The sequence below is a fragment of the Symphalangus syndactylus genome, chromosome 13 (assembly GCF_028878055.3).
Source record: "Symphalangus syndactylus isolate Jambi chromosome 13, NHGRI_mSymSyn1-v2.1_pri, whole genome shotgun sequence".
NCBI classification, from domain to species: domain Eukaryota; kingdom Metazoa; phylum Chordata; class Mammalia; order Primates; family Hylobatidae; genus Symphalangus; species Symphalangus syndactylus.
In genome coordinates, this window is record NC_072435.2 from 56,955,264 (window position 1) to 56,980,627 (window position 25,364).

Genomic DNA, 25,364 nt, shown 5'->3' on the forward strand with positions numbered 1-25,364 from the left:
CTACGTGGAACATTCCTTACACTGTTTACTTCTCTCTCTCTCCAACTAGGTGGAAAACACTTTGTCAAACAGGGTCATTTCTTAATTATTATTTAACTCCGACATTTAGCAAAGTGCCTATCACACAGAAGATGGATTATGGCTATCAGAAATGAATGAATGAATAGCTCCTCTATTAGCCACAGAACTCAGCACCACCTGTGACCTTTTGTTTTAACTAAAGCTATTCACTCATTCATTCATCTTATTGCGGTAAAAACACATATCATAAAATGTACCATCTTAGCCATTTTTAAGTATACAGCTCAGTAGTGTTAAGTGTATTTACATTGCTGTGAAGCAGAACTCCAGAACCTTTTCATCTTGCAGAACTGAAACTCTGTACCCACTAAACGATTCCCCATTTCTCTCCTGCTCCCAGACTGTGGTAACCACCATTCTACTACCTCTACGAATTTGACTGCGTTAATACCTCCTATACTGAAAACATTTGGTAGTTGTCCTTTTATGCCTGGCTTATTTTACTCAAGGTTTATCCAGGTTGTGGCAAGTGATGGGATTTCCTTCCTTTTTAAGGCTGCTTAGTATTCCATTGTGTGTAAATACTATATTTTATCTGTTCACCTGTGAACATCCATGAACATCCTATTTTTACCTGTCTGTGACTTTTTGTGATGATTTTCTATGGTATTTAGAATTTTGGATTTTTTGCAAGTTGCTGATTCCACAACGTTCAAATATACTATTACAAAGAATACATGCAAATATATGCTTTCTATAAATACAAAGGGCTTTTTAAAATAGAAGCTTTTGTTACTATCATAAAGTTCTTCATGCTTTTTGTAATAAGAAGCTCTTTTTATTAAAATGTTTTATATTTTAACATATATTTCACTGTATCAGTCCTTATTTTTTTTCCACAAAAACACTTTTTATTTAAGGCAAAGAGAAGTCTTGCTGAAGAGATTACAGTTCCAAGCAGCCAAAACTCAACTGTTAGTGGCACTATTTTGACCTGGCAGATTTTGCTTTTCCTTGGTCAGAAAAGGGTATTAAGGTTGTACTTTCCCCAGTGGGGCAAAAAGGAGGGCAAAGCAAACTGGAAGAGACTTCTACTCTATTGACTGGGCTCTTCAGATCCAACATCAAGCTAGACACGCCCTTGCTGGCCACTCTACAGATTGCTGTCCCACTGCTGAGTGACACAGGCCATACTACATTTGCAAGGAAAAAAATGAGACAGGAAACACAGGTATAGGTCACTTAGGGATGAGCAGGCATCCACAGCTTCAAAATCTTCATGGAAGGGGTAATGCTTGTGGGAGGCACAGCTCACCAAGGCACAGACCCTCCAGCTCCTGTTGTAGCTGAGTAAGGAGGTCATATCCTGGCTGTTCAGTTCAAAGTCAAAGACCTTAAAGTTGTCAGCAATGAGTTCTGGCGTCACAGACTTAGGGATCACCCCCAAGTTCCTCTGCATGAGGAACCGGATCAGGACCTGGGCTGTAGTTTTACTGTGCTTGGCTGCAATCGCCTTGATCCTGGGATCCCCCAGGAGGGAAGGGTCCTCAGCATTTGCCCAGGGCCTGTTGGGAGTGCTGAGGGGGCTATGGGCGGTCACCATGATGCCTTTGGACTGGCAGTACTGGATTAACTTCTTCTGAGTGAGGTAAGGGTGGCACTCAATCTGGTTAACCACAGGCTTATACTTTAAGCCAGGTTTGTTTAAGAGCCTCTCCAACCTGGAGATGGTTGAAGTTGGAAATGCCAATAGCTTTCACCAGCCATTCATCCACCAGCTCTTCCATGGCTGCCCATGTGTCCAGAATGTTGGTGTCACTGGGAACCACATTACCCAACTCATTCAATGGAAAAATTCCTTCCCAGGCTTAAAGCCAGTCAGCCAGTGAATAAGGTAGAGGTCCGGGTAGTCCAGCTTCAGGCTGCTGAGGGTCTTCTGGCAGGCTCCTTTCACCAGGCCCTTCCCATGGTATGTGCACCACAGCTTACTAATGATGAAGAGCTCCTCACGCTTCACCACCTGCTCCCTGAGCTTCTCCTGAATGGCCACCCCCACCTCATTCTCATTCTAGTACACGTGGGCACAGTCAATGTGGCAGTACCCGATACTGATGGCCACCCTCACGGCCTCAGTCACCAGGCCTGGAGGGGACTTCCAGGTGCCCAGCCCCAGGATGGGCATCTTGGCGCCATTGTTGAGCACATGGTGGCTGGCCACGGCTGCTGCGCTCCCTGGAATTGTTTCATACTGTCTTGTGTGCCTTGGAAGACTTCTCTCCTGTTCTCTGCCATGCTAACCAGTGCTATGTATAACCCTGCCCAGTACAGGGTGGTGAGGGAGGGGTGCCTGTCTCTTCAGCACAAGGCTACTTCCACTCCCCACTCCCAGCAAAAGCTGATCTGACCATGGAACAATGATCAGAAGTAGGAAAATAGCACTGGCCAGGTGCAGTGGCTCATACCTGTAATCCCAGCACTTTGGAAGGCTGAGGCAGGAGGACTGTTTGAGCCTGGGAGTTTGAGACCAGCCTGGGCAGCATAGGAAAACCCCGTCTCTACAAAAATTTTAAAAATTAGCCAGGTGTGGTGGCACATGCCTGTAGCCCCAGCTACTTGGGTGGTGGAGGTGAGAGGATCACTTGAGCCCAGGAGAGCAATGATTGCCCCACTGCACTCCAGCCTGGGCAACAGAGCAGGACCCTGGCTCAAACAAACAAACAGAACCAAAAAACCCAAACCCACCAAAAAAAAAAAGACAAATAAAAAATTAAGGAAAATAACATTGACATAATACTATTAACAGACTTACAGATCCAATCTGATTTTCTCATTTTTCCCACTGATGTCCTTTCTGTTCCAGAATCCATTCTAGCAGCCTATGGGGCATTGTTGTCGTGTCCCCTTCATCTCCTCCACTACGGAGCAGTTTCTCAGCTTTTCTTCATTTTTCATGACGATATTTTTGAACAGTACTGGCAGCTATTTCATAGAATGTTCCTCAGCTTGAGTTTCTATGATATTTCCTCATGATCAGATTGAGACTGTGTATTTGGCAAGAATGCCACATGAGAGCGAGACTGTGCACTTCTTGGTACATTGCAGCAGGGGGTCCGTGATGTCTCTGTGTTTTATTGCTGGTGATGTGAACTGTGATCACTTGGTTAAAATGGTGTCTTCCTGGTGCACCACTGTGCCCAGCTAATTTTTAAATACGTTTTGTAGAGACAAGGTCTTGCTATGTTGGCCGGGCTGGTCTCAAACTCCTGGCTTCAAGTGATCCTCTTGCCTCGGCCTCCCAAAGTGCTGGGATTACAGATGTGAGCCATCATCTGGCAACTCTCTCACTGTTTCTACCCAGTTCCCATATACCTCTTGTAGGTAACCATCTCATTAGCTTCTGATTTATTCTTCCTATACTTCTTTTGCAGATATGATCCCCTGCCCAATTTTGATGGTAAATGAACAGGTGCAGCAGCCAAGGCTTGAGAAGGACATGGTAATAAAGCATGCAGATTTCTCAGACATGAAGGTGTGGGTCACCCCACAGATGAACTACTTAGACCAGGAGAGGTGTGCTAGCCAAGGGTGAGGGAATCTAGAATGTGTAGTAGGGGAGGCAGATGATGAAAACCAGCTATAGCCTTGAGGTCAGCTGTAGCAGTAGGAGCTGCTGTTCATCCTTCATCCCACTAGCTGTCCTCTTGGAGGCTTCTCCAGGAAAGGAGGCCATCCAGAATCCCAGAGAAGCTGTTCACCGATGGGATTAACTTACTATGTGTAAGTAAGAAGTGGATCCGAATGATGCAAGAAGTGGATTGTAGTGGAGGTCATTGTGTGCCTCCCAGATCCCACATTCGGGTTGGAGGGACCCATTTCCCCAGCTGTGTTTTCTAAAGTCTCATAGGTACATAGCACAGCAATATGTATATACAACAGAGTCTTGCCAAGCACAGTGGCTCATGCCTGTAATCCCAGCATTTGTGGGGCTTAGGTGAGAGGATCACTTGGGCCTAGGAACTCAGGACCAGCCTGGCAACATATTGAGACCCTGTCTTTACAAAAAATTGAAAAATTAGCCAGGCATGGTAGTCCACAACTATAGTCCCAGCTGCTCGGGAGACTGAAACAGGGGGCTCTCTTAACTCTTAAGCCCAGGAGGTCAAAGCTGTAGTAGCAGGCCATGATGGTGTCACTGCACTCCAACCTGAGTGACAGAGCAAGACCCTGTCTCTAAAGCACACCCATACTCACACACACACACACACACACACACACACACACACACACAGAGAGCCAGAGAGAGAGAGAGAGAGAGAATCTTCTCTATAAGAACAAAGTACACGCACAGGCCAGGACTGAGACTGGAGTTTGGGGAATGGGAAGGATTTGGATATATGGAATTGGGAGGAAATGGCCCACCAGATGGCACATCAGAATGAGGCGGGCATTTCCAGCTTTTCTTGATCATCCTCCACCTCCCTCTCCCTAAAAGGAAGAATCCTCCTCCTTCCCTCTCCCACTTCCCTCTGCCCTAGACACACTCCGATCTCACAAGCCATTCTGGCTGCTGCGACTTTTAGTTTTATCCATCGTCTAGCTGAGACTAAACTGGAATGTTCCATTTGCTCTTTTGGCTCTCAAGTTGGCCCAGGGCTTCCCACCTATGGGTGCAGCTGGATCTTTTTCACTGTAATAGAACAAATGCTCTGACCTCCACCACAAAGTGTTTCTGAGGGTGCCCGGCCTTAGTGAGTTCCTGGGCACTCCCCGTAATGTACCCAGGCCATTCATATCTAAGGCCCCCAAAGTCTCCTGAGGGCCTCAGTGGAGCCTCTGCTTCAGCTCCTTCTTCTTCTTCACAAAGTTGATACACCTATGCCAAGGGCATGGATTCCTGATTTTTATAAGAGTCACTTCCTAGAGGCATCGAAGTGGTTTCTGCGTTCACTCCAGTCCCCATTGGGCTGAAGGCACAGAGGATCGTTCACGGGGGTGGGGGGAAAGTCACTCTCTTTGTAAGGACTGCAAAACAGCACTTGTCTCTCCCCAGATCCCAGTTTCTTCTGCACCTCAGTTTCCCCCCAGAAACCTCTGCAAAGGAAAGACAACAACCCCACCTTCCTCTTCCAGCCAAAACCCCAAAATTTATGCAATAGACTGGCGGCTCCACCTGCCAAACCCAAGTCAATATGAATCCCAGTTAAGGCTGACACAAGAACTTATTACCGTGGGAATCTAAACGAAAAATAAGATGAAAAAGGAGCAGTCACGACGGCCTAGGAGTGGACGCAGATTCCTGACGCTAAGCACAGGGATTCTAGGCTACAAGCCCACCCGGCCTGGCTGTGTCTCCTCGGCCCCGTCTCATCTGTTGGGCACCAGCTCCCCCCGCTCCCCTCTCCAGCCCCTTGGCTTGGTTCTCACAGGACTCCCAGAACTTGGGACAGGGCCTGGCTCAGAGCAGGAATTCAATCAACATCTATTGACTGAGACAGATGAAAGAGAATAGGAGAATGAGCGCCAGGGACAACCATGTCCCCTGTCTGGGAAGCTTTTCATTTCCTTCTCAGCTCAGTCCTGTGGATTCCAGGGGTTGACCTGGTGTTTGGACCTTCAGCTGAGGATGGGGCTTCCCCACTAGGCCCAAAGATGGTGTCCTGGGCTTCTCTGTCATCCTGCAGTCTCAAAGTGGACCCCTCCACCTCCCCTTCCTTCTTTCTATCCCTCTCTCCTCCTGGAGGAGCTCCTGTAGATCTACTCTCCCTCTCTGCTCCATTTCTCTGCATGATTTGGATTTGCCCGGCAGAAGCACAGTCACCACTCGTGGACTGAGGGAGGGAGTGGGGCCTGAGGCTCTTCTGTTGCTTTCTTCTTTATCCATTTGGCTAAAATCTGGCCTGGGTTGTTCATGTTTTAAAACAGTACTGTTTTAGGTTAATGTTAAGACTGCAATGCATCCCAAATACTTAAAAAAAATTTCTCAGAACTATTTTCTTTTTTTTGAGACGGAGTCTCGCTCTGTCACCCAGGCTGGAGTGCAGTGGCGTGATCTCGGCTCACTGCAAACTCCACTTCCTGAGTTCACGCCATTCTCCTGCCTCAGCCTCTCCGAGTAGCTGGGACTACAGGCGCCCGCCACCACGCCTGGCTAATTTTTTTGTATTTTTAGTAGAGACGGGGTTTCATAGTGGTCTCGATCTCCTGACCTCGTGATTCGCCCGCCTCGGCCTCCCAAAGTGCTGGGATTACAAGCGTGAGCCACCGCGCCCAGCCAACTATTTTCTTTTTAATTAATTATTGTAAGAGATAGAGTCTCGGTCTGTTGCCCAGGTTGGAGTGGGATGGCGCTATCGCAACTCACTGCAGCCTCGACCTTCCAGGCTCAAGCCGTCCTCCCGCCTCAGTCTTCCAAGTGGCTGGGACCACAGGCACATGCCACCATGCTTGGCTAATTTTTAATTTTTTTTTTTGTAGAGATGGGGCCTCACTATTTTGGCCAGGCTGGTCTCAAACTCTTGACCTCAAGCAATCCTCCCACCTCAGCCTCCCAAAGTGCTGGGATTACAGGCACTGTGCATGACTCAAAACAACTTAAGATTTATAAAAAATTGAGAAGGAGGTATAGATTTCCCAGTTTCACCTATTATTAACACCTTACATTCATATATTTGTTATAGTTAATGAAGATATATTGATACATTATCATTGAATGAAGTCCATTGTTAAATATTGCCCATGCTTCAAATCTGGATTTCCTTAGTTTCTATCATCCTCTTTCTGTTCCAGGATCCCATCTAGGATACCACATCACATTTAGTCATCATGTCTCTTGAGGATCCTCTAGACCAGGTGTCCCTATTTCCTGAGGCACAGACCCGTTAGCAACCGGGCTGCCCAGCAGGAGGTGAATGGCAGGTGAGCAAGAGTTACTGCCTGAACTCTGCCTCCTGTCTTATCAGCAGCAGCATTAGACTCTCACCGGAGCGCGAACCCTATTGTGAACTGTGCATATGAGGGATCCAGGTTGCATGCTCCTTATGAGACTCTAATGCCTGATGATCTGAGGTAGGACAGTTGCATCCTGAAATGCTCTCTCCTCCCCTGCTGCTCCCCATCTGTGGAAAAACTGTCTTCCATGAAATTGGTCCCTCTTGCCAAAAAGATTGGGGACTGCTGCTCTAGACTGTGATACTTTGTCTGACTTTCCTTGTTTTGATGATCTTGACAGTTTTGAGAAGTTTTAGGTAGGTATTTTACAAAATGCTGCTCTATTGGAATTTGGTGTTTTTCTTAGACTGCGGTTATGAGTTCTCAGGAGGAAGACCAAAGGGTAAAGGGCCATTTTCATCTTATCTTATCAAGGATACTTGCTATCAACACGGTTTATGACTGCTGATGTGAACTTCGATCACCTGCTAGTCTTTGTCAGGTTTCTCCACCATAAAGTTACTCTTTCTTCTCCTCCATATTCTATGCTTCGAAAGGAAGTCACTATGTGTAGCCCACAGTTAAGAATCAGGGAGTGTAGCTCTCCAGCCTGAGGACAGACTGTCAATTATTTGGAGTTCTGCGAGGGAGATTTGCCTCTTCTCTGCCATTTATTCATTTATTCCATCATTTATTAATATCTGTAGGGACTCATGGATATTCATCTCATACTTGGGGTTATAATCCAATACTACGTTGTTTGTTCTGCCACTCAAATAGTTCCAGCTTTGGGCACTGGGGGCACTTTCATTTGGCTCCTGTGGCCCTTTGATATAGTCTTATAGATGGAATGTTTATGTCTCCCCAAATTCATATGTTGAAGCCCTGCCCCACATGTGATGGTATTTGGAGATGGGGTCTTTGGGAGGTAATCAGGGTTTAGATGAGGTCATGGCGTGGGGCACTAGGGATGGGATTAGTACCCTTATATGAAGACACGCTGGAGAATTCAGTCTCTCCCCACACAGACTCCCCAACAAGTGCACAAAGAAGAGATCATGTGAGCACACGGGGAGACTGCAGCTACCTCCATGCCAAGAGAAGAGGCTTCAGAGTAAAATTTACCTTGCCAGCACCTTGATCTTGGACTTCCTAGCCTCTGGACCATGAGAAACAAAATTGTATTGTTCACGCCCTCAAGTCTATGGTATTTTGTGATGGCAGCCTCAGCTGACTGAGACACACACTCCCAATTGCTTCACTTTCTGAAGACTTCCTTACTTTCTGGCACTGCAAGATGTTCCAGGCTCACCTTGTATATTTCCTGCCCCAGCCCTAGAATCAGCCACTTCTGTAAGGAGCCGGCTCCTGTTATTGGAGAACAGTATTGGAAACCAACAGCAGGCTCCTAGGTAGCAAATTATTCTTGGATGGACACACTAGAAAACACTTATTTTGTGCCTCCTATGTGCCAGGCACTATGCTAGCTCCTTTTCATGTTGGTTTACTTAATCCTCATAACAACTCTATGAAATATTTACTGTCAATCCTCCCTAGATGAGGACTGGAGGTTTAGCTGGGTTGAGTGCTAGTCAACACCACTCTGTTCTGTCTCCAAAGCCCATCACACTGCCTTGATAAAGACTGGTGTCACATGCCTCACAAACACCATTTTTTTTCTTTTTGAGACAGAGTCTTGTTCTGTCACCCAGGCTGGAGTGCAGTGGCGCAATCTCAGCTCACTGCAACCTCTGCCTCCTGGGTTCATGCCATTCTCCTGCCTCAGCCTCCCGAGTAGCTGGGATTACAGGCATGCGTCACCATGCTGGGCTAATTTTTGTATTTTTAGTAGAGTTGGGGTTTCACCATATTGCCCAGGCTGGTCTCAAATTCCCGGCCTCAAGTGATCCCAGATGGCACACATCTCTCCTTATGTGCAAAGATGTCAGGCACCTTTCTGTGTGTGCACAGATGCATGCAGCTCTCCTCATGTGTGCAGGTGATATGTACCTATTTTCATGTGCTCACAGACCTTTGTGTGCAGAGATGACATGTACTTATCATTAAGACAGATGACGTGTCTCAACTCACGGGATAATGAAATCTGACAAACTGAAAAGTGCTTTAGGATGGACATTTACAGTACTTGCCAACTGCTCAAGCTTAGACCATGTCAGATTTTTTGCTGTCATCCATAGGACTCCCTTATGAGATGTGGGGATGTTCTAAGACAACCATTTAGCATCACAGCTGTTATGATTTCAAACAGTGCTTCCAGAGATAAAACTGGAGGTTTACATTTTGCCCTCAAGCATGGGGATCATATCACACAAGAAAGAAGATTAGTCAGCCAGGGTGAGTAAGGCTTCCATCAGAGCGACCACAGTGTGATCTGCCACTTGAAATGCATATTGATGGGTCTGTCTGCCCAGCACTTCTTTTTCCTCTGAGATCAGCCCCTGCCAGCCTCTCCAGAGCAGCCATGTTCGGTCCATCATGACCTGCTTTTAACACTTCATCATTCCTAGATGAGCACGTGACCCAGCTGTGCCAATCCGAGAGTCCTTGCCTAGGACTGTTGGAACAGGAACTTAAAATGAGAGCTAGCCCTTCTTTAGGGACTGAAGCTGTGAACACTGAGATTGTCATTGGCCATGTGAAGAAGTTTATGTGCCAGCAGAAAGCATAATGAAATCAACAGGAAGATACATACACACACTTACACACACACACACAGAGAGAGAGAGACAAAGACATCTGTTCTTGGTTCTGACATGACCTGGGTATTTCATGGAGTGGCCTAGCATCTTTCACCAAGGCCTTGTTTAATGCTTAGGCTACTCAGGGATGGTTTGCACTTACTTCCAACCAAAGACCCTTAACCAACGCAGAATGATTGATAATCATATTATCACCAACATACCACAAGACATCAACTGAAACTCAAATCTGACGGACATTTTCCCAGCTCTCACATATTACAGATACAGTCTGGATCTCCTGTCAAAGGTGGTTAATTTGGCTCATTAGTTTTTCAGAAACTTTCCAAATATACATTAATTTATTTCAGTTTGCATAGTAAACTTCTATTGATCTGGCTTTCAAATACAAAAAAATCAAATTACTAAATTGTTCCTCCACTCTACCTTATGGAAAGAAATGAAATAAGGTGGGGTAACTAAGGAACTGCTCTAAAAATAACACCTTTTAGGATACAACATAGGGTCAACATCAGGACCTTCAATATTACGTGTTTAGTGCCTGAATCAGCAAAGCAGTATAAGCACAGCTTGGCCTCATTTTGCAGTGTGTTTTAGTCTGCTATGATTCTATGGATGCAATCTGTTTATAATTCATGTATGAGCATTGTGGTAATAATAGCTAATACTTTTTTTTTTTTTTTTTTTTTTGAGACTGAGTCTCAGTTGGTTTCCCAGGCCAATCTAGGCTCACTGCAATCTCTGCCTCCCGGGCTCAGGCGATCCTCCCACCTCAGCCTCCTGCGTAGCTGGGACCATAGGCACATGCCACCCATCACACCCAGTACTTTGGGAGACCGAGGTGGGAGAATCATAAGCCCAGGAGTTTGAGACTGGCTGGGACAACATAGAGAGACTCCATCTCTAAAAAAATTTCATCTCTCAAATAATTTTTAAAATAAACCAGGTGTGGTGATGCACGTCTGTAGTCCTAACTACTCGGGAGGCTGAGGTGGGAGGACTGCATGAGCCCAGGAGTTCAAGGCTGCAGTGAGCTATGATCATGCCATTGCACTCCAGCTTCAGCCTCCCAAAGTGCTGGGATTACAGGAGTGAGCCACTCTACCCAGCCATGTAGCTAATACTTTTGAGGTACCAAGCAGTCACTGTTTTAGGAGCCTAGCACACTAATTCCTTTAATCCTCAGAGCGACACTGTTGTCTTCTCCATTTACAGATGACAGAGAGGTTAAGTAATTTTGCCAAGGCTGCACATCTAGCAAGCAGTGAAGCTGTGGACACTAGAGTTCATATCTCTTAGGTAACTAATGTAGTTAATCAGTGGCTGTCAGGTAACTACAATATTCAATGAATAGGACATCCTACTTCCCAAGTACTTTGGAGGGTTTTTTTATTTAAAAATTTTTTAAATTAAATAGAGATGAAGGTTCTCACTATGTTGCCCAAGCTGGTCTTGAACTCCTGGCTTCAAGTGGTCCTCTCACCTCGGCCTCCCAAAGTGCTATAGAGGCTACTCAGTCTTTGGATTTGTAGAATATATATTGATTACCGTAAGGCAGAGAGATATGCAGGAAATTTTTCTTTTACTGTGATGGCTTGGATCCCTGTGACTTGTAAAAAAGCTACATAGTAGACCTCCAAGGCTTCACCAGGCTCTTATTTCCTTATGGAGAGCAAATCTTTCGGAAGCTTCTATCTCTTAGGGTAAAAATCTGAACGCTTCTTGGGCCCACATGGCCCTGCCTATCTTGTTCGTCTCCACTTTACTTTCAGCCACTTTAGCCTTAAATTTCTCCCGTCACAGGACCCCAGACAAGAATTCCCTGTGACTGCTGCACCCACGTCCTCTGCGTTGCCTAGCCAAATCCTGTCAATCTTTCAGGCCTCCCCGGACCCATCAGACTAGGTCTGGTTCCCTTCTGATTTCTCACAGTGTCTTGTACTGCTTTCTTGTAGTATCTATGAAAATGGTAATTGAAAAATTGTGGACCAGGGGAGGTAGCTCATGCCTGTAATCCTAGCACTTTGAAAGGCCGAGGTGGGTGCATCACTTGACCCTAGGTGTTCGAAACCAGCCTGGGCAACATGGTGAAACCCCATCGCTACAAAAAATACAAAAATTAGCCAAGCATGGTGGCGCATGCCAGTTGCTTGGGAGGTTGAGGTGGGAGGATCACCTGAGCCCAGGAGGTCGAGGCTGCAGTGAGCCATGCTCGCCCCACTGCACTCCAGCCTAGCTGACAGAAAGAAAAATTGTGTAATTACCAAATGCCTGTCTGCCTGGCTGTAAGTTCCATATGGGCAGAGACTGTGTGTTTGTCTTGCTCATTGCTGAATCTCCAACACTTAGCCTACAGCTTAGTACGTAGTTGGCACCAAACGCATACTTGTAAACTGAGTAGAAGAAAAAACTACCAGCTACCAGCTGAAAAGGAAATAAATACCCGAGTGTCCTGGGCACTGACTCGACTTGCTGGGTGTGTAAGAAGGCCTGCCCAGACACAGATACGAAGAATGCTGGAACAGCTTGGCAGAGCGGTTTGCAAACCAGAGGATAACTGAATATACCTATATAAGTTCTTTTTCTCCCCTTATACATTTTTCTTTTTTCTTTTCTTTCCTTTTTTTATTTTTATTTTTTATTTTTTTTTTGAGATGGAGTCTTGCTGTCACCCAGGCTGGAGTGCAGTGGCGCGATCTCAGCTCACTGCCAACCTCTGCCTCCCGAGTTCAAGCAATTCTTCTGCCTCAGGGTCCCGAGTGGCTGGGACTACAGGCACCCGCCACCACGCCTGGCTAATTTTTATATTTTTAGTACAGACAGGGTTTCACCATGTTGGCCAGGGTGGTCTCAAACTCCTGACCTCAGGTGATCCACCCCCCTCGGCCTCCCAAAGTGCTGGGATTACAGGCGTGAGCCACTGCGTCTGACCCCCCTACCCATTTTTTAAGTGATTAGGAAATATTCGGGGTAAAATTATGATTTTGTGAGCAATAAATCACAATCCTATTTTAATAGTACTAAAATCTTGATCAAAGCAAGTTCAGGCAGGACTTGGTTACTCACACCCATAATCCCAGCAATCTGGGAGGCCGAGACAGAAAGATCACTTGAGCCCAGGAATTTGAGAACAGAGTGGACAATACGGTGAGACCTTGTCTCTACAAAACATTTTTAAAAAATTAGCTAGGTGTGGTGGTGCATGCCTATAATCCCACTTACTTGGGAGGCTGAGGTGGGAGGATGGCTTGAGCCCAGGAGTTCGAGGCTGCAGTAAGCTGTGATCAAGCTGTGGCGGTGCCATTGCACTCCAGCTGGGGCAACACAGCAAGACCGTCTCAAAAAAAAAAAGAAAGAAAAGAAATTTCAGCTCAGAATACTGAGAGTCAACGTGAAGAAACACACTTGTTTCAATGACACTTATTCTCCCAAGTGTGCATCTGTGAGCATTATTCCCTTGTTTTTTTTTTGGAGACAGGGTCTCATTCTGTGGCTCAGGCTGGAGTGCAGTGGCTCAATCTCAGCTCACTGCAACCTCCGCCTCTCAGGCTCAAGCCATCCTCCCATCTCAGACTCCAGAGTAGCTGGGACCACAGGCACAGCGCCACTACACCCGGCTAATCTTTTATATTTTTGGTAGAGATGGGGTTTTTCCATGTTGCCCAGGCTGGTCTCTAATTCCTGACCTGAAGTGATCAGCCTAGCAAAGTGCTGGGATTACAGACCTGAGCCACCGCGCCCAGCCCATTGTTCACTTTTGTGACCTCTTTTAATTTTTATTTATTGCTTTATCATCTTACTGATTCCTCGAAACAATCTTACGGGGCGAGCCGGTTCCATGGGCGCTGAAGAAACATTTCCTCTTTCAAAGCCTCAATTTTTTGAACGATACGCATTGCTAAAGAGGAAGCAATTAAACCTATCAGGCGAGCTCTGCCCTCCGCCCAGCGAGCTGCTGCTTCCTGGTGTTAAAACGCTTTCGGGTCCTCCTGGTGAGTTTTAAGTCACACTGGATCCCTGCTTATTTTCAGAGATCACCTCCCACCCATCCACCTGGAAGGCACCCAAAGAGAATCATTTTTAAGAAATTCACTTCATCTCACCCTAGCAAAGCACAGCCTGCAGCTTTCACCCATGTGACATCAATGCTAATCCTATGTGTGAAACATCTGGGTTCATTCGATTTTTAAAAAATTAGTAACAGAGATGGGGTCTCGCTATGTTGTCCAGGCTGGTCTCCAACGCCTGGGCTCAAGCCATTCTCCCGCCTCGGCCTCCCTCGGCGCTGAGATTACAGTCGGGAGCCACCGCGTCAGCCTCCACTCGTTTTTCGGCGACAAAGCCCGCCCGCCTGCGGAGCGTTCCGTTCGGAGAAACTCTGTGAGGGACGCCGCGGGGGCTCCCAAGGGACGCGGCGAAACCAAAGCAGTCACCGGTGGTTCACAAAACCACCTCAGGAAATGCTTCCAAAGGCACGTCTGGCCTCCACAAGGTGACGGCTCTTCAATCTCCGACTCGAACCTGAGTCGTCCACAGCACTAGGCCGCCGCCAGCCCGGGCGAGCCGCCGAGGGACCGCGGATGCCGCAGCGAGCAGCCCCCTTCTCCCGCCACACCCACCGAGCCAGCCGCGCGGAACCCACGCCCCCGCCGTGGGCCCGCCTCCCGCCGCCAGCCGGTCCATGATTGGTCGGCTTGGCTGCCCGTCGCGAGAGAAGGCGGTGCCTCCCGCAGGCCGGCGCTCCCATTGGTCGGGATGACGGCGGCGGCGCGCGCGGCCCCGGCGAGTAGGGGAAGCCGGTGGCCGCGGCTGCGGAACGGGCGGAGGCTGCCGGTTTCGTAACTGTCGCTCCTCCTCGCTGACTCGCGGGCTGTGAGGCCTGGGTCGGCTCGGGCCGCACTGCGCGGGGCCGCTCGGAGTGGAGGCCGCCTGGGGGCAGGCGGGCTGGAGGAGCAGGTAAGAGGGCCGCGGCGGGCGCCGTGAGAGCGGGGAGGAGGAGGCCGCGGCGGCACCGGCCGCTCGACTGGGCGCGGGCCCGGCTCGGGGAAACCCAGTCCCGGCCCCGGACGGCCGGTTGGCCCGGGAAGGCCCCGCGAGGCTGGAGGCGCGGGCGGCGGCGCCGCGCGGCGTCTGATGCAACCTGCCGGCAACACCCGGCGGGGACGCTGAGCTCATTCCTGGCTGCGGCCCAGCGCCGCGGCGCCGCCCGTCGACCCCCGCGCTGCCCGGGGCGCCCCTCGCGGCGGGCCGGGAGCGCGCGAACGGCCAGGGAATGCCCCCTGCGGAGCCCGGCCCCCTCTCGGTGAGACGGGCGGTGTGACCGGCCAGGCTCGCATTGGCCCCTGGGGATGAAGGGTGTTCCCAGAATAGCAGAAGGTGGACCGAGTCGAGCTTTAGAATCCTGATCTTCTAGAAGGGCTCAGCTTGCGGTGATCGAAAATCTGTTCAGAAGTTCAAAGACTGATCAATAAAATAGGGAAAGCAACTGGTTTTTAAATGCATGACTTTGCAGAGATAATATTTTGCTTCTTTGTGGAGCTGTTCGAATGTCCTGCACTTTACTGTTGAACGTAGTTTAGAAGAACACGCAACACCTACGGGTCGAATAGAGAAGAAATGAAGCGCTTCGCGGGCATAGTTGGAGGGAGCGGAGCAGGGCAGCCAGCCAGCAAAGGTGTCCAGATGCGAAGGATGGAAATGCATGTGTGGGGGTGGGGGCAGGAGAGTGTTTTCCAGGGCAGCTGGTGTGTTGCTTCTCTTCCACAGGTTTACGTGTTTGGTTTTCCTCTTGTTTGAAGTTTATACTGTAATCTGGCATCCTGAAATGTATAAGATTTAGAAAGGTCTCAATGTTGATGGGTGACACCAAAATTGGTAGTTGTGTCAGAATTGACTGCTTATATGAATAGGTTGTCACTTAAGGCAGACTTCTCCCGAAGAAATGTGACTCCCAGAGAAAATTTTAAAAGAAAATCCTGTAAGGGCTTGCTTTACGAAGACATTCTACACCTAGAAGCTCTTGATATTTAAGATGTGGTCATCTGTTAGTCCTTGAGTAGTATTTGGGATAAGCTGTTGATAAGGTCGATTCTGCTTCTGGAAAATGTTGCTATAAACAAGGCTAAATAATTACAGGGTACAAGGAAGCTCAAGCATATTTCAGCTTCTTGATTCTTGCTTCTTGTGGGCACATTTGGCTGGTTCAGTTATTTTTAATACCTGCTTTAAAAAAAAGTAGATGGAAACAAAACTTCATTGAGAATATCCTGTAAATTCTCAAGATCACATCATGTCTGTCTGCAAGGCTGTCTGATCTTGGAGAGATGGTTTCATCCCTGGAAAATTAAACACTGTGTGCTGAGCCCCTGGTAAAGACAAATAGGACCTCGTGGGGCTGAATTTGTTCTTGTGGTCTAAGATTGCCTCACTTGGTCACAGTAATGATAAATACAGGTAGCCACGATTCCAGGTGTATTGTGCATTCTTGGGAGGGTTGGTTCCATGGTTTGTTACATTGATAGGTACACTGGCCTCCTGCGTTTGTGGCTTTCTAGCTCTATCAGTAAAAAAAAAGAAAAACATGAGCATGAGCTCTTAATGGATGTTTATTTACAAACAGTCTATTTGTTTTGTGTGTTGTAAATCACTTCAAAAGGATTGGGTTAGAAAGATGATGTTGATGTTCTTCTCATGCCCCAGTGACCCACTTCTGTACTCCTAGAAAGGGGACGTCCCCTTCCTCATGGACCCTGCACTAGATGCTTGTGAAGATCTTCAGGGAGATACGATGCGACTGGAGTTGACAGACCTAGGGAACAAATCTTCCCAGATGCCCAAAGAAAAGAGAAAGCACAGACAATGGTGGTTTAGTACTGTCAAGATGTGGTGTGAGGGAGGAGAGAGGGTCAGGACCTTGGATTTCATCCTGTAGACTGGAGCCAGAGATGAATTTTCACCAGGAGAGTGACTCACTCAGGTTTGAGTGTTCAGTTGCTCTGGAGACAGGTTGGAGGAAGCAGGCTAGACCAGAGACCAGTGTCCCTGAGAGATGATAGTGGCCTAAGGTGATTTCGATGGGATTGGGATGGAGAGGAAGGGTAGATGGGAAGTTTTTTTTGTTTGTTTTAGGTGGAATTGTCAAATCCCAGAGACTAAACAGTTAGGACCAAGGAGAAATATCTGTAACTATTTTGAAATGTTGACCTTCATTGAGGAAATTGAGTGAAAAATTTATTTTGGTGGGCAGGGGGAGGAATAATGGGTTCTAGGTCTGTGGAGAAAAGGGACAAAAGGGTTAGGAAAATTCTCGATAGGTTTATTTTCCCAGGTGAAACTTGAGAAAAATTTGATTTTGTTTTACTCATTCTAACATTCTGTGCTTTCAGTGTGACTGACATGAATGAACATTACTTGAATTAAGTTTGAATTAAAACAAAGCCTGTTATCCACTTAGTCCACCATTCTCAATATTCATTGGGAATCAACAGCAGAGGCCCTCAGACTTCGGTGTATTCGAAGTTACTTAGAGGTCTCCTTATGAAAAGATTACTCAGCTCTGTTCTTAGAACTCCCAATTCTAAGTCTGGGGCAGCCTGAGAAGTTACATTTCTAAAGAGTTCCTGGATGATGACGATGCTGGTCCAGGGACCACACTTTGAGAACCACTGCTCTTCAGCTTTCCTGCCGTTTCCTCCTTAAGTGATTCACATGGAAGGAAGCCAGGCGCCGCCCTGCTTCCTGTAGCCTGAACTTTGGAATAGTGTTTGTCCACAGAGGAGCCAGACTTGAATTTAGGACTGAGTGTCCAGCTTTGAAATAAACACTTTTTGCCTGTTGTAGGTGTTCAGTAAATGTGTGTGGAGGAACAAAGCATAAATGAGAGTGGCCTTTTCAGTGTAGAATCACTTAGCTCTTTGATCTCCTTTTACTTGGTTAATTTTCTCTTCACTTTAAGAGCTATTTATATGGTTAAAGAACTTTCTAAACAAAACATTCTTGGAGTTATTTTGATTATCTCCAAGTTTCTCTTACATTTTCACCAGTTTGTAGGTTCAGTGAATACTCTTTTCAGGCCAAGGGCTTACCTTTGAAACCTCACCTACCACACACGGTCAGCCTAGTACCTTGCAAGATGAGTCAGGCAGAGGTAAAAGAGCCCTTCCGTGTTCCTGTATCTTTGGATGCGGAAACAGGCGTGAATGTTGCTGAACTTGGACCGTGTAGTGAGTAAGAGCTGTTAGTGACTGAAGGTCGTGGTGTGTTGTCTGTAGGAAAGTGTCTTACTATTCCACATCCCTCATTTGCATGTGGGGAACAGACGCCCACGGAAGAAAAGAGATTTGCCCAAACTAAAATAGGGGGAGCCACAGCCAAGACAAGAACTGGCCTGGTTGCTGGTCTCTACCGCTTTGGATCATCGCTATCTCTGAGCTTGGCCAAGTTGACTGTAGAGAGCTTTAAAGGCTAAAAATATAATTGGTATATAAAAAAAAGTAGAAAAATAAGGTGAACATGATTATGATTGTTAAGACAGTCTCAGGAGAGGTGTTAAACAACTTCTTAAAAATTGAGTAAAGCACTTCTCACTTGACACCAAATAGATAATAATAATGTTAGGTGGCACTACGTGTGGCTCAGATTAATACCAAACAGCCACTTTTCTCCTGGAAGAAAAATGAGGCAACCTAATAATGACCAAGGGAAATTGTGAACTGTCCATTACTGAAGATAGGCTTGGAGTGGATCGCCCTCATGGTTTGGAGGGATGCTTTTTGTCTTGCCTTAGTGCTGTAGTGAGAACAGATGACCTACTAGCTCAGGGCCGCCTGTGTGGCTTTGAAAACAATGGAAAGTAATGACACGTGGACTTTTCAAAGCAAAGATGTTTTTTAAAAAGAGACCAATAAACAGTGTACAGAACTGCCTGGCTAAAGGTTTGGGTGTAGCTACTGGTGTTTGCTAACTGAGCTTTCCCCCATTGTGGGATCACTGCATAAATCTGACTCCAGATTTTTTCCACTGATGTAATTTTAGCAGTTTTGTGAAAAGAGAACAGGATAGTTTTATGTTCCTAACACTGCTTTCTAAATTTCTAAGAGTGCCCTGACTCCTTGGTGGACACCATTCACTGAACTTAGTTTGTCTTGAAGTGGCCTCATGATGATAGGATAGTCACACTTTTATACTTCTTGGGGCAACTGTAGGGACTTAATTGGATTCAGAGTAATCTACATGTGACTGCTTTTCGAAACCGTGCCTTCATTTCTGCAGGCAGCAGCACAGGGATGCTTCAGAGCTGGTGCGTCCTCCGAGCTCACACGGGCTCATTTGGTAGCACGAAGTGGCCACAGGCACGGCAGCTGCTCAGCTCCTTTGTCCAGCCTGGGTCCCAGGACCCGCACTTCCTTGGATGCATCATGAGGGCTTCTGTTTCATTCCTTGTGGTTTCAGGTTCAGTGTGTTTCGAGTTTTACTAATTATGTCAAGAAGAAAAAACACACTTTCTACAAGCCTGGTGGGATGGGGAGCAAATTGAGTGTCAGAGCTCCTAAATTCAAGAAACTGACTCAGTAAATTTGGTTAAACTGTGGAATTATCATTTGAGGTCATTAAAAAAATAAAGCAAAAAACTACAGAGCTCTGGGAGAGAACTCAAGTCCTCGATGACTCCCTCTCTGCATATTAGAACATGGAACCTGCAGAGGTGATAGCATGAGAGTGCTGGAGACAGGGTGCGCCACCCCAGCCTTCTGTTTTGACTTGAACCAACAATGGAAACTTCTCCCCCCTTTCATTGCAGGTGTCTCTCTTACTACAGTCAGCTGCAGCTCCTCCCTGGCAGATTGTCAAGTGCTGTTAGTTCACATGCGCCACCTAATTAGTGGCAGTCTTTTGTTTTCCTCCCATTTTTGATAACAATCGCAGAGGGGCAGTACCCTCAGGGATCCGGGTGGGCTGAGTTTCGCCTGATGGTGCTTCTGTACTTACTTACCTTTCTAAGTGAAATGATTTAGACTTCAGAAACATTGGAACAGTTGGCAGTTGCTGTAGACTTTTCTCAGCAGAATCAATTAATGTTGGCCTGATGTTAGGTACGTACAAGTTTGATCTCATTTGATCCTGTCATTTCAAACATTTTAATGCAATTTATTTTTTAACTAGGTACGTGTGAAGATTTTTTGGCAGCTTAGCGTGGAAACCATTGATCACCCTGCTCTCATTTCTACCTGTTCTGTGTTGGCAAGGGAGAGTGCCCAAATGAGCAAGATATCGCAGCAAAACAGCACTCCAGGGGTGAACGGAATTAGTGTTATCCATACCCAGGCACATGCCAGCGGCTTACAGCAGGTTCCTCAGCTTGTGCCTGCTGGCCCTGGGGGAGGAGGCAAAGCCGTGGCTCCCAGCAAGCAGAGCAAAAAGAGCTCGCCCATGGATCGAAACAGTGACGAGTATCGGCAACGCCGAGAGAGGAACAACATGGCTGTGAAAAAGAGCCGGTTGAAAAGCAAGCAGAAAGCACAAGACACACTGCAGAGAGTCAATCAGCTCAAAGAAGAGAATGAACGGTTGGAAGCAAAAATCAAATTGCTGACCAAGGAATTAAGTGTACTCAAAGATTTGTTTCTTGAGCATGCGCACAACCTTGCAGACAACGTACAGTCCATTAGCACTGAAAATACGACAGCAGATGGCGACAATGCAGGACAGTAGACCTCACCCTTTCCAGACTTTAGAGCTTGTGGCTTGAATGTTAAAGGTGTGACCACTGACACCACTTGTGTCAATGGCTGAAAGTTGTCCTTTTCCATGACTCAAAGACCCATTGGAGGCTATTTTCTAGGATCAGCACTGAAGAGTTGATTAGCTAAAAATGTTAGCCTTGTAATTTGACTATCTGGTTTTAAATGATAGAGATTTTTGTGGGGATCAAAATCCCCCCAAATATTAAGGTATATGGTAAAAAAAGAAATATCTGAGATCCCGATGTTCTTAATAAATCCTGACTTCCCAAGAAATGCTTCTTTTTTAAGTTGACAAAAGGAATGGGGAACTGGCAGGCCATGCAGAAGGTTCTTGGTTTTAATGGATAGGCTGAATTGGATTAAGAAAAGTTGAATGCCACCTATGGTAATCTATTCGTGATTTTCTTCTAAATTATGTATTATAAATTCATAGAGCTATAGAAAGCAATGAGTGTGTAATTTGGAGTGATTTTATATATGGCATAAACTTTGTTTTAACATAATTAGTACTGTTTTCCCCCAAAAGTACAAGTTTTTGAATAGTGAGGTTAAGTAAAGAAACCTCATCACATCTTATAGGTATTGTGTGGCCAATTGACTTAAAAAATACAAATAACATTTAGGAAGCAAATAGATTAAACACAAAAATAAAACTAAAGCGTAGGAATTATGTTTTTGGGATACCTTTGGGCTTAGATTGGCATTGTTTTATTCTAAAAACCCAACTCAGTGGTGTAGAGAAACTTGTGTACCAAAATTTTAGTTTCTGGGGATGCTAGTAAGTGTTTTTTTGGATACAGTTTTGACAACCAAGTTAGTAAACAAAATGTCTTAACAGTTTGATGACACAAGCTACTGATTAGGGTTTGGAATATTAATTCAGAAGGTAGTTTCTCTTGTGTTCAAGATAGCGGCCATGGGGCCATTATTTTTAAAGTCAAAATTTTCTTCTGAAGGCTCATTTTGGTATTTGATCTTAACCAAGTAATTATTAGAGAAATGTATCAACTCCATGCCATCTCCCAAAATAATTGTCTAAGAAAACTTGAAAGTATAAGGTTTGAACCTTTAATTTATTTCTCTTAAATACATCTTTTGATATTGTTGTTGTGACATTTCTTTTTCTGGTTAGTGGGCTTTCCAGACTTTGTACCACTGCTTCTGTTTATTCATTTATATGCTTTTGTGTCCCATAAATTATTTTAGAAAATACTGGTAAAACTCAGGATATTGACATTTTTGTTGAGACTAAAAAATGGCAGTCGCTAAAGTAGGGACTCTAGAGTCTGGCTTACGTCAGTGTTGGTAGTTTAGATTGTCTTTGTCAACGTTTTTGCTTCTCTTTCTCTTTTCTTTTGCTTTCTTTTCTTTCTCTTTTTTTCTTAGTACAGTTCTAGCTCAAATTTGTGTATTTTTTGTGTGCCTGGGCTGGAGATGAGAGACGAGTCATAACTGATTTAAAAGCTTGTGTTACCAGGTATCTTATTTGAACATGGTCATTTTTGGCCACGTTGCTGTTTCATACTAGGACTTGGGATGATGTAGCCAGAATGAAACTCAAGTTGAACCCTCCGGTTGGTGGAAGAGTGCTGACCGTGCCGTTTCTGGGCAGGAGAAGACATCATGGTGCCCAGCAACTCAGCAAAGCCATTCTTAGAGTCGTGAGGCCCTTCTGAATGTAAAACCGGAGCCCAGGAGAAGCTGTCCCAGGAGGGCTGTTAACTCCCTATAGAGCCAGGAGACAGGATGGAGGTTTCTAGAGTCCAACACCAGCTTACCTTGGAGTATGGATCTACCCATGAAGGATGAGAGATGTTTTGAATAACTAGCCAGGACACACCCACAGGATCCTACTGGCTCCTTAGCAGCTGATTGGTGTTACATAATTAACTTAATTGGAGATGCATTAGGTCACTTGAATGTATAAGCAAGCACCTATGGTGGGCACTACAGACATTTAAATCTCTTGGGAATTCGATGCCCCCATGGAATTTATGGTTACCAGTTATATGAATTGACTTAAGTATCTTGAAAAAGAAACTTCAGAGAAATCATCAGGGGTGTGTACTCAGTATTTCAAATCAGAACACAAGATTGGAACTTTTGGAAAAATGGGTTCAAGCTTTCCTATTACCCATGGAAATGCAAAGTTTAGCAGAAGCAAGCAATTAGGCAGAGAACAAAAATGTTGAGCATGGTGTTGTCTATCTTACTGAAGTGGTTGGAAATGAAAGCTTTTAATTTGATAGATTTATCAGTATAAAATTGGGGAAACCACGTGTGGGGAATGAATCAATTTAGAGCTTTGGGAATTGTAAGGTGACTTTTGTGACTTTTGTTCTGTGTGTGACCTGTGAACCATTAGGATGTGATCTGCCCTTGTGGGCAGGTCCAGCAGTTTAGGAGTTAGGCTTTAGCATAAATTTCTAGCTGCATCTGAGTGTCCTGGGATGGATGCTCTTTGGCTGGTTTTGGCTGCGGATGGTGAGATCAGAGCAGCTCTTCCTGCTGCTGGCCCCTGCAATCAGTTGTTGGGATGCCAGTGCAGATACTAAGTAGTAAGATTTTAATCAAACACGACCAGGTCTGAAATGCAGGTCATGAGTGTGAAATTCTCAAATTTACATAAAAAGTAGAAGTATAGACAGTTTAACATTTGGTATTAAAGGAGAGGAAATGGTAGCAGCTTTTCACGTTTCCTAATCCCCATTAGAGGACTTGAGACCGTGTACCCGAACAACCCATTTCGCACTCAGTGCTTTTTGATGCCTTAGAAATAGGAGAATTGTTTTGTTTGACAAAAGCTGGGAAGGAAAAAGTCCATTCTGCAGCTGTTAGATCTGCCTCTCAGGAAAAAGTACTAACTTGTTCTTTTTGTTCCTGGCTTTCATCAGTTTGTGAGATTTCTCTATTTTTTTAAATATAATTTTATTTCTTTCAACAAATATAAAATAAAAAACAACTTTGGAACAATGACTTGTCTTTCATCGTGGCTTTCTTTATGTTAGATACCAAAAAGCAGTCCAGATGTTAAACAGCTGGGAAGCCCAGGCAGGTGTCTTGCTGTCTTTCCTGTTCCTACACTGGACGGCCGGGGGTAGGGGTGGGGAAAGTGGGGAGACAGGCAGAGGTATTTGTGTCCAAGTCTAGATCTCCCCGATTGCCCTTAGGGGATAGGAAAGTAGTCTTCTCTGGACATGGGATACATCTTTAGTTATATTTTTAGTCACTTGGTCTAAACTAAAAATTATGCCAGAATAGGGAAAGGAATAAGTGAATAAATGGGTTCCCGCTTAATCACCTAGTGTCTCAGAGCATGGTTTCCATTTAGAGAGGGAAGAAATTCTTATATTTCGAGGTAGATAGTCAAGAATTTAAAGTAAGGCCTTTCCCCTATCTGGAGTTTTGTAGTACATGTGGACACTGTCCTCATTTATGTTATGCCATAGAGTGTCTGTAGAGATGAAATTTGCTGATTTCATAAACTTTGTTGAGTCCAGGGAGCTGATGTGAATTGAATATTTCAAGGGAATGCCATTTAAATGCTTTTCTTCTATGATGCCTCAATTATTTTCATGTCTTGGGAAATAAATCTCTGCTTGCTGCATCTTAATGAAAAGTGGAGGTCAGGAGTTATTTCTATGGGAAGTGTGGCCCGTTTCACTTTTTTGAATTAGTTGTAACTTAGAATCCAATAACGTGTCTTGGGGAATTTTACCGAGCGATGACATCTTTGTGAGGGGCCAGGTCTTTTTCTGACAAAAGCACTTTTAGACCAGCTCATCCACTGCCTAGCCAGAGAGTTCATATGCGTTTTACAGTTTTACATACACTCAGAGAACACCATTGCCTAGGTATTCTTTTACTGCAGTATCCCACTCCTCACAGAGCTCTAGGCCTGAAAGCTGTATAGAGGCATCTAGAGAAATGGGGGTTATAGAATTGGAATAGAATTGTCAATGAAACAGTCACACGTTACACTTTTTGCAGCCCAAATGCCACCTCTTGTCCCTCCCTTTAAAGCAGCTGTTAAAACCAGATGCGCTTCCGCATAGCCATCTTTCACTTCCACCTTCTAAATGGAGCCCCTGTACCTGTCTGCTTCACCCACCCTGACCACCCATGCAGAGCCATCCTCTTCTCTTGCCTGGACTTGGTGACTGGCTCCTCGTTGGTGTTCCTGGATGGCAGCGTCACTGCCTGCTCTCCAGAACCATCTGTTGCTCCCCATTGCACCGGGGGTGAGACCCAGTCTCCTTGTGTTGTGGTGTTTCCCCTCATCAACTTAATTTCCCTCCATCCTCCTGTGTCACTGTACTTCGGCTCTAGGGCTTTTCCAAGCTCTTTTCTTTCCTTCCTGGGGCAGCTCCTTCTGTCTGGAATGAAGCATCTCTGGCTTTTCACTAATAAGTTCCCTCCTCTGTCTTAGCCCCCTGGCTGTCTATGCTAAGCCTATCCTGTTGCTTGCTTCACGGCACTTTGCAGTGTTTGAGACAATATATTTGTTCATACTGGTTTGAGGTGAAGGCCTCGCAGGAGACTAGAGGCTCTGGAAGGAGGGGTCATGTTTGTATCCTGCACTGGCAGAGTGGATACTGAATTATGTGTTGAATTGAATACCTAGACACTGAGTTTCGGAAGGGTTGTAGCACTATACAGCTTTCTGGAGGGGTCTCTAATGGATTTCTGAAGCTACATGAATTTCTGCAGAGGTTAGAAGAGACAGAGTTAGGTACAAACATGGGAGTAGAGGTGGTAGCTACTGCTGGCCCTCTAGACCTGTGCTTCCAAAGAATGCCCTTTGAGACAGGTGGGAGACTCACGCCTGTAATCCTAGCAATCTGGGAGGCCAAGGCAGGAGGATTGCTTGACGCCGGGAGTTCCAAGACCAACTTGGCCACATAGCAAACCCCTGTCTCTATTTAAAATTTTTTTTTTTTTTTTTTTTAAAGAG

General features: G+C 45.7%; 1 protein-coding gene and 1 pseudogene across 3 annotated transcripts; one reads left to right on the plus strand and one right to left on the minus strand.

Moving 5' to 3' along the window:
* Positions 1-1,174: 1,174 nt before the first annotated feature.
* LOC134732169 (aldo-keto reductase family 1 member B1-like) lies at positions 1,175-14,843 on the minus strand (annotated as a pseudogene).
* CEBPG (CCAAT enhancer binding protein gamma) lies at positions 14,441-23,386 on the plus strand. Of its 3 annotated transcripts, none has more exons than XM_063614119.1 (3): positions 14,441-14,624; positions 19,830-20,795; positions 21,939-23,386. In XM_063614119.1, exon 2 carries the CDS (start codon positions 19,926-19,928, stop codon positions 20,376-20,378), a length of 453 nt encoding a protein of 150 aa, XP_063470189.1. In that variant the 5' UTR covers positions 14,441-14,624; positions 19,830-19,925; the 3' UTR covers positions 20,379-20,795; positions 21,939-23,386. The 3 variants fall into 3 exon arrangements, with proteins under 3 accessions (XP_063470189.1, XP_055093428.1, XP_063470188.1); XM_063614118.1 differs by lacking the exon at positions 14,441-14,624 and adding an exon at positions 14,851-14,970; XM_055237453.2 differs by having other exon boundaries at positions 19,830-23,386.
* The last annotated feature ends 1,978 nt before the right edge of the window (positions 23,387-25,364 follow it).

What these genes read in the sequence shown, in the direction of transcription:
- CEBPG (XM_063614118.1), top strand. Translation starts at nt 14,941, where the DNA reads ATGCCCCCTGCGGAGCCCGGCCCCCTCTCG. An exon ending in CGGAGCCCGGCCCCCTCTCG is followed by an intron (nt 14,971 to 19,829) that starts GTGAGACGGGCG and finishes TTTTTTAACTAG; the next exon opens with GTACGTGTGAAGATTTTTTG.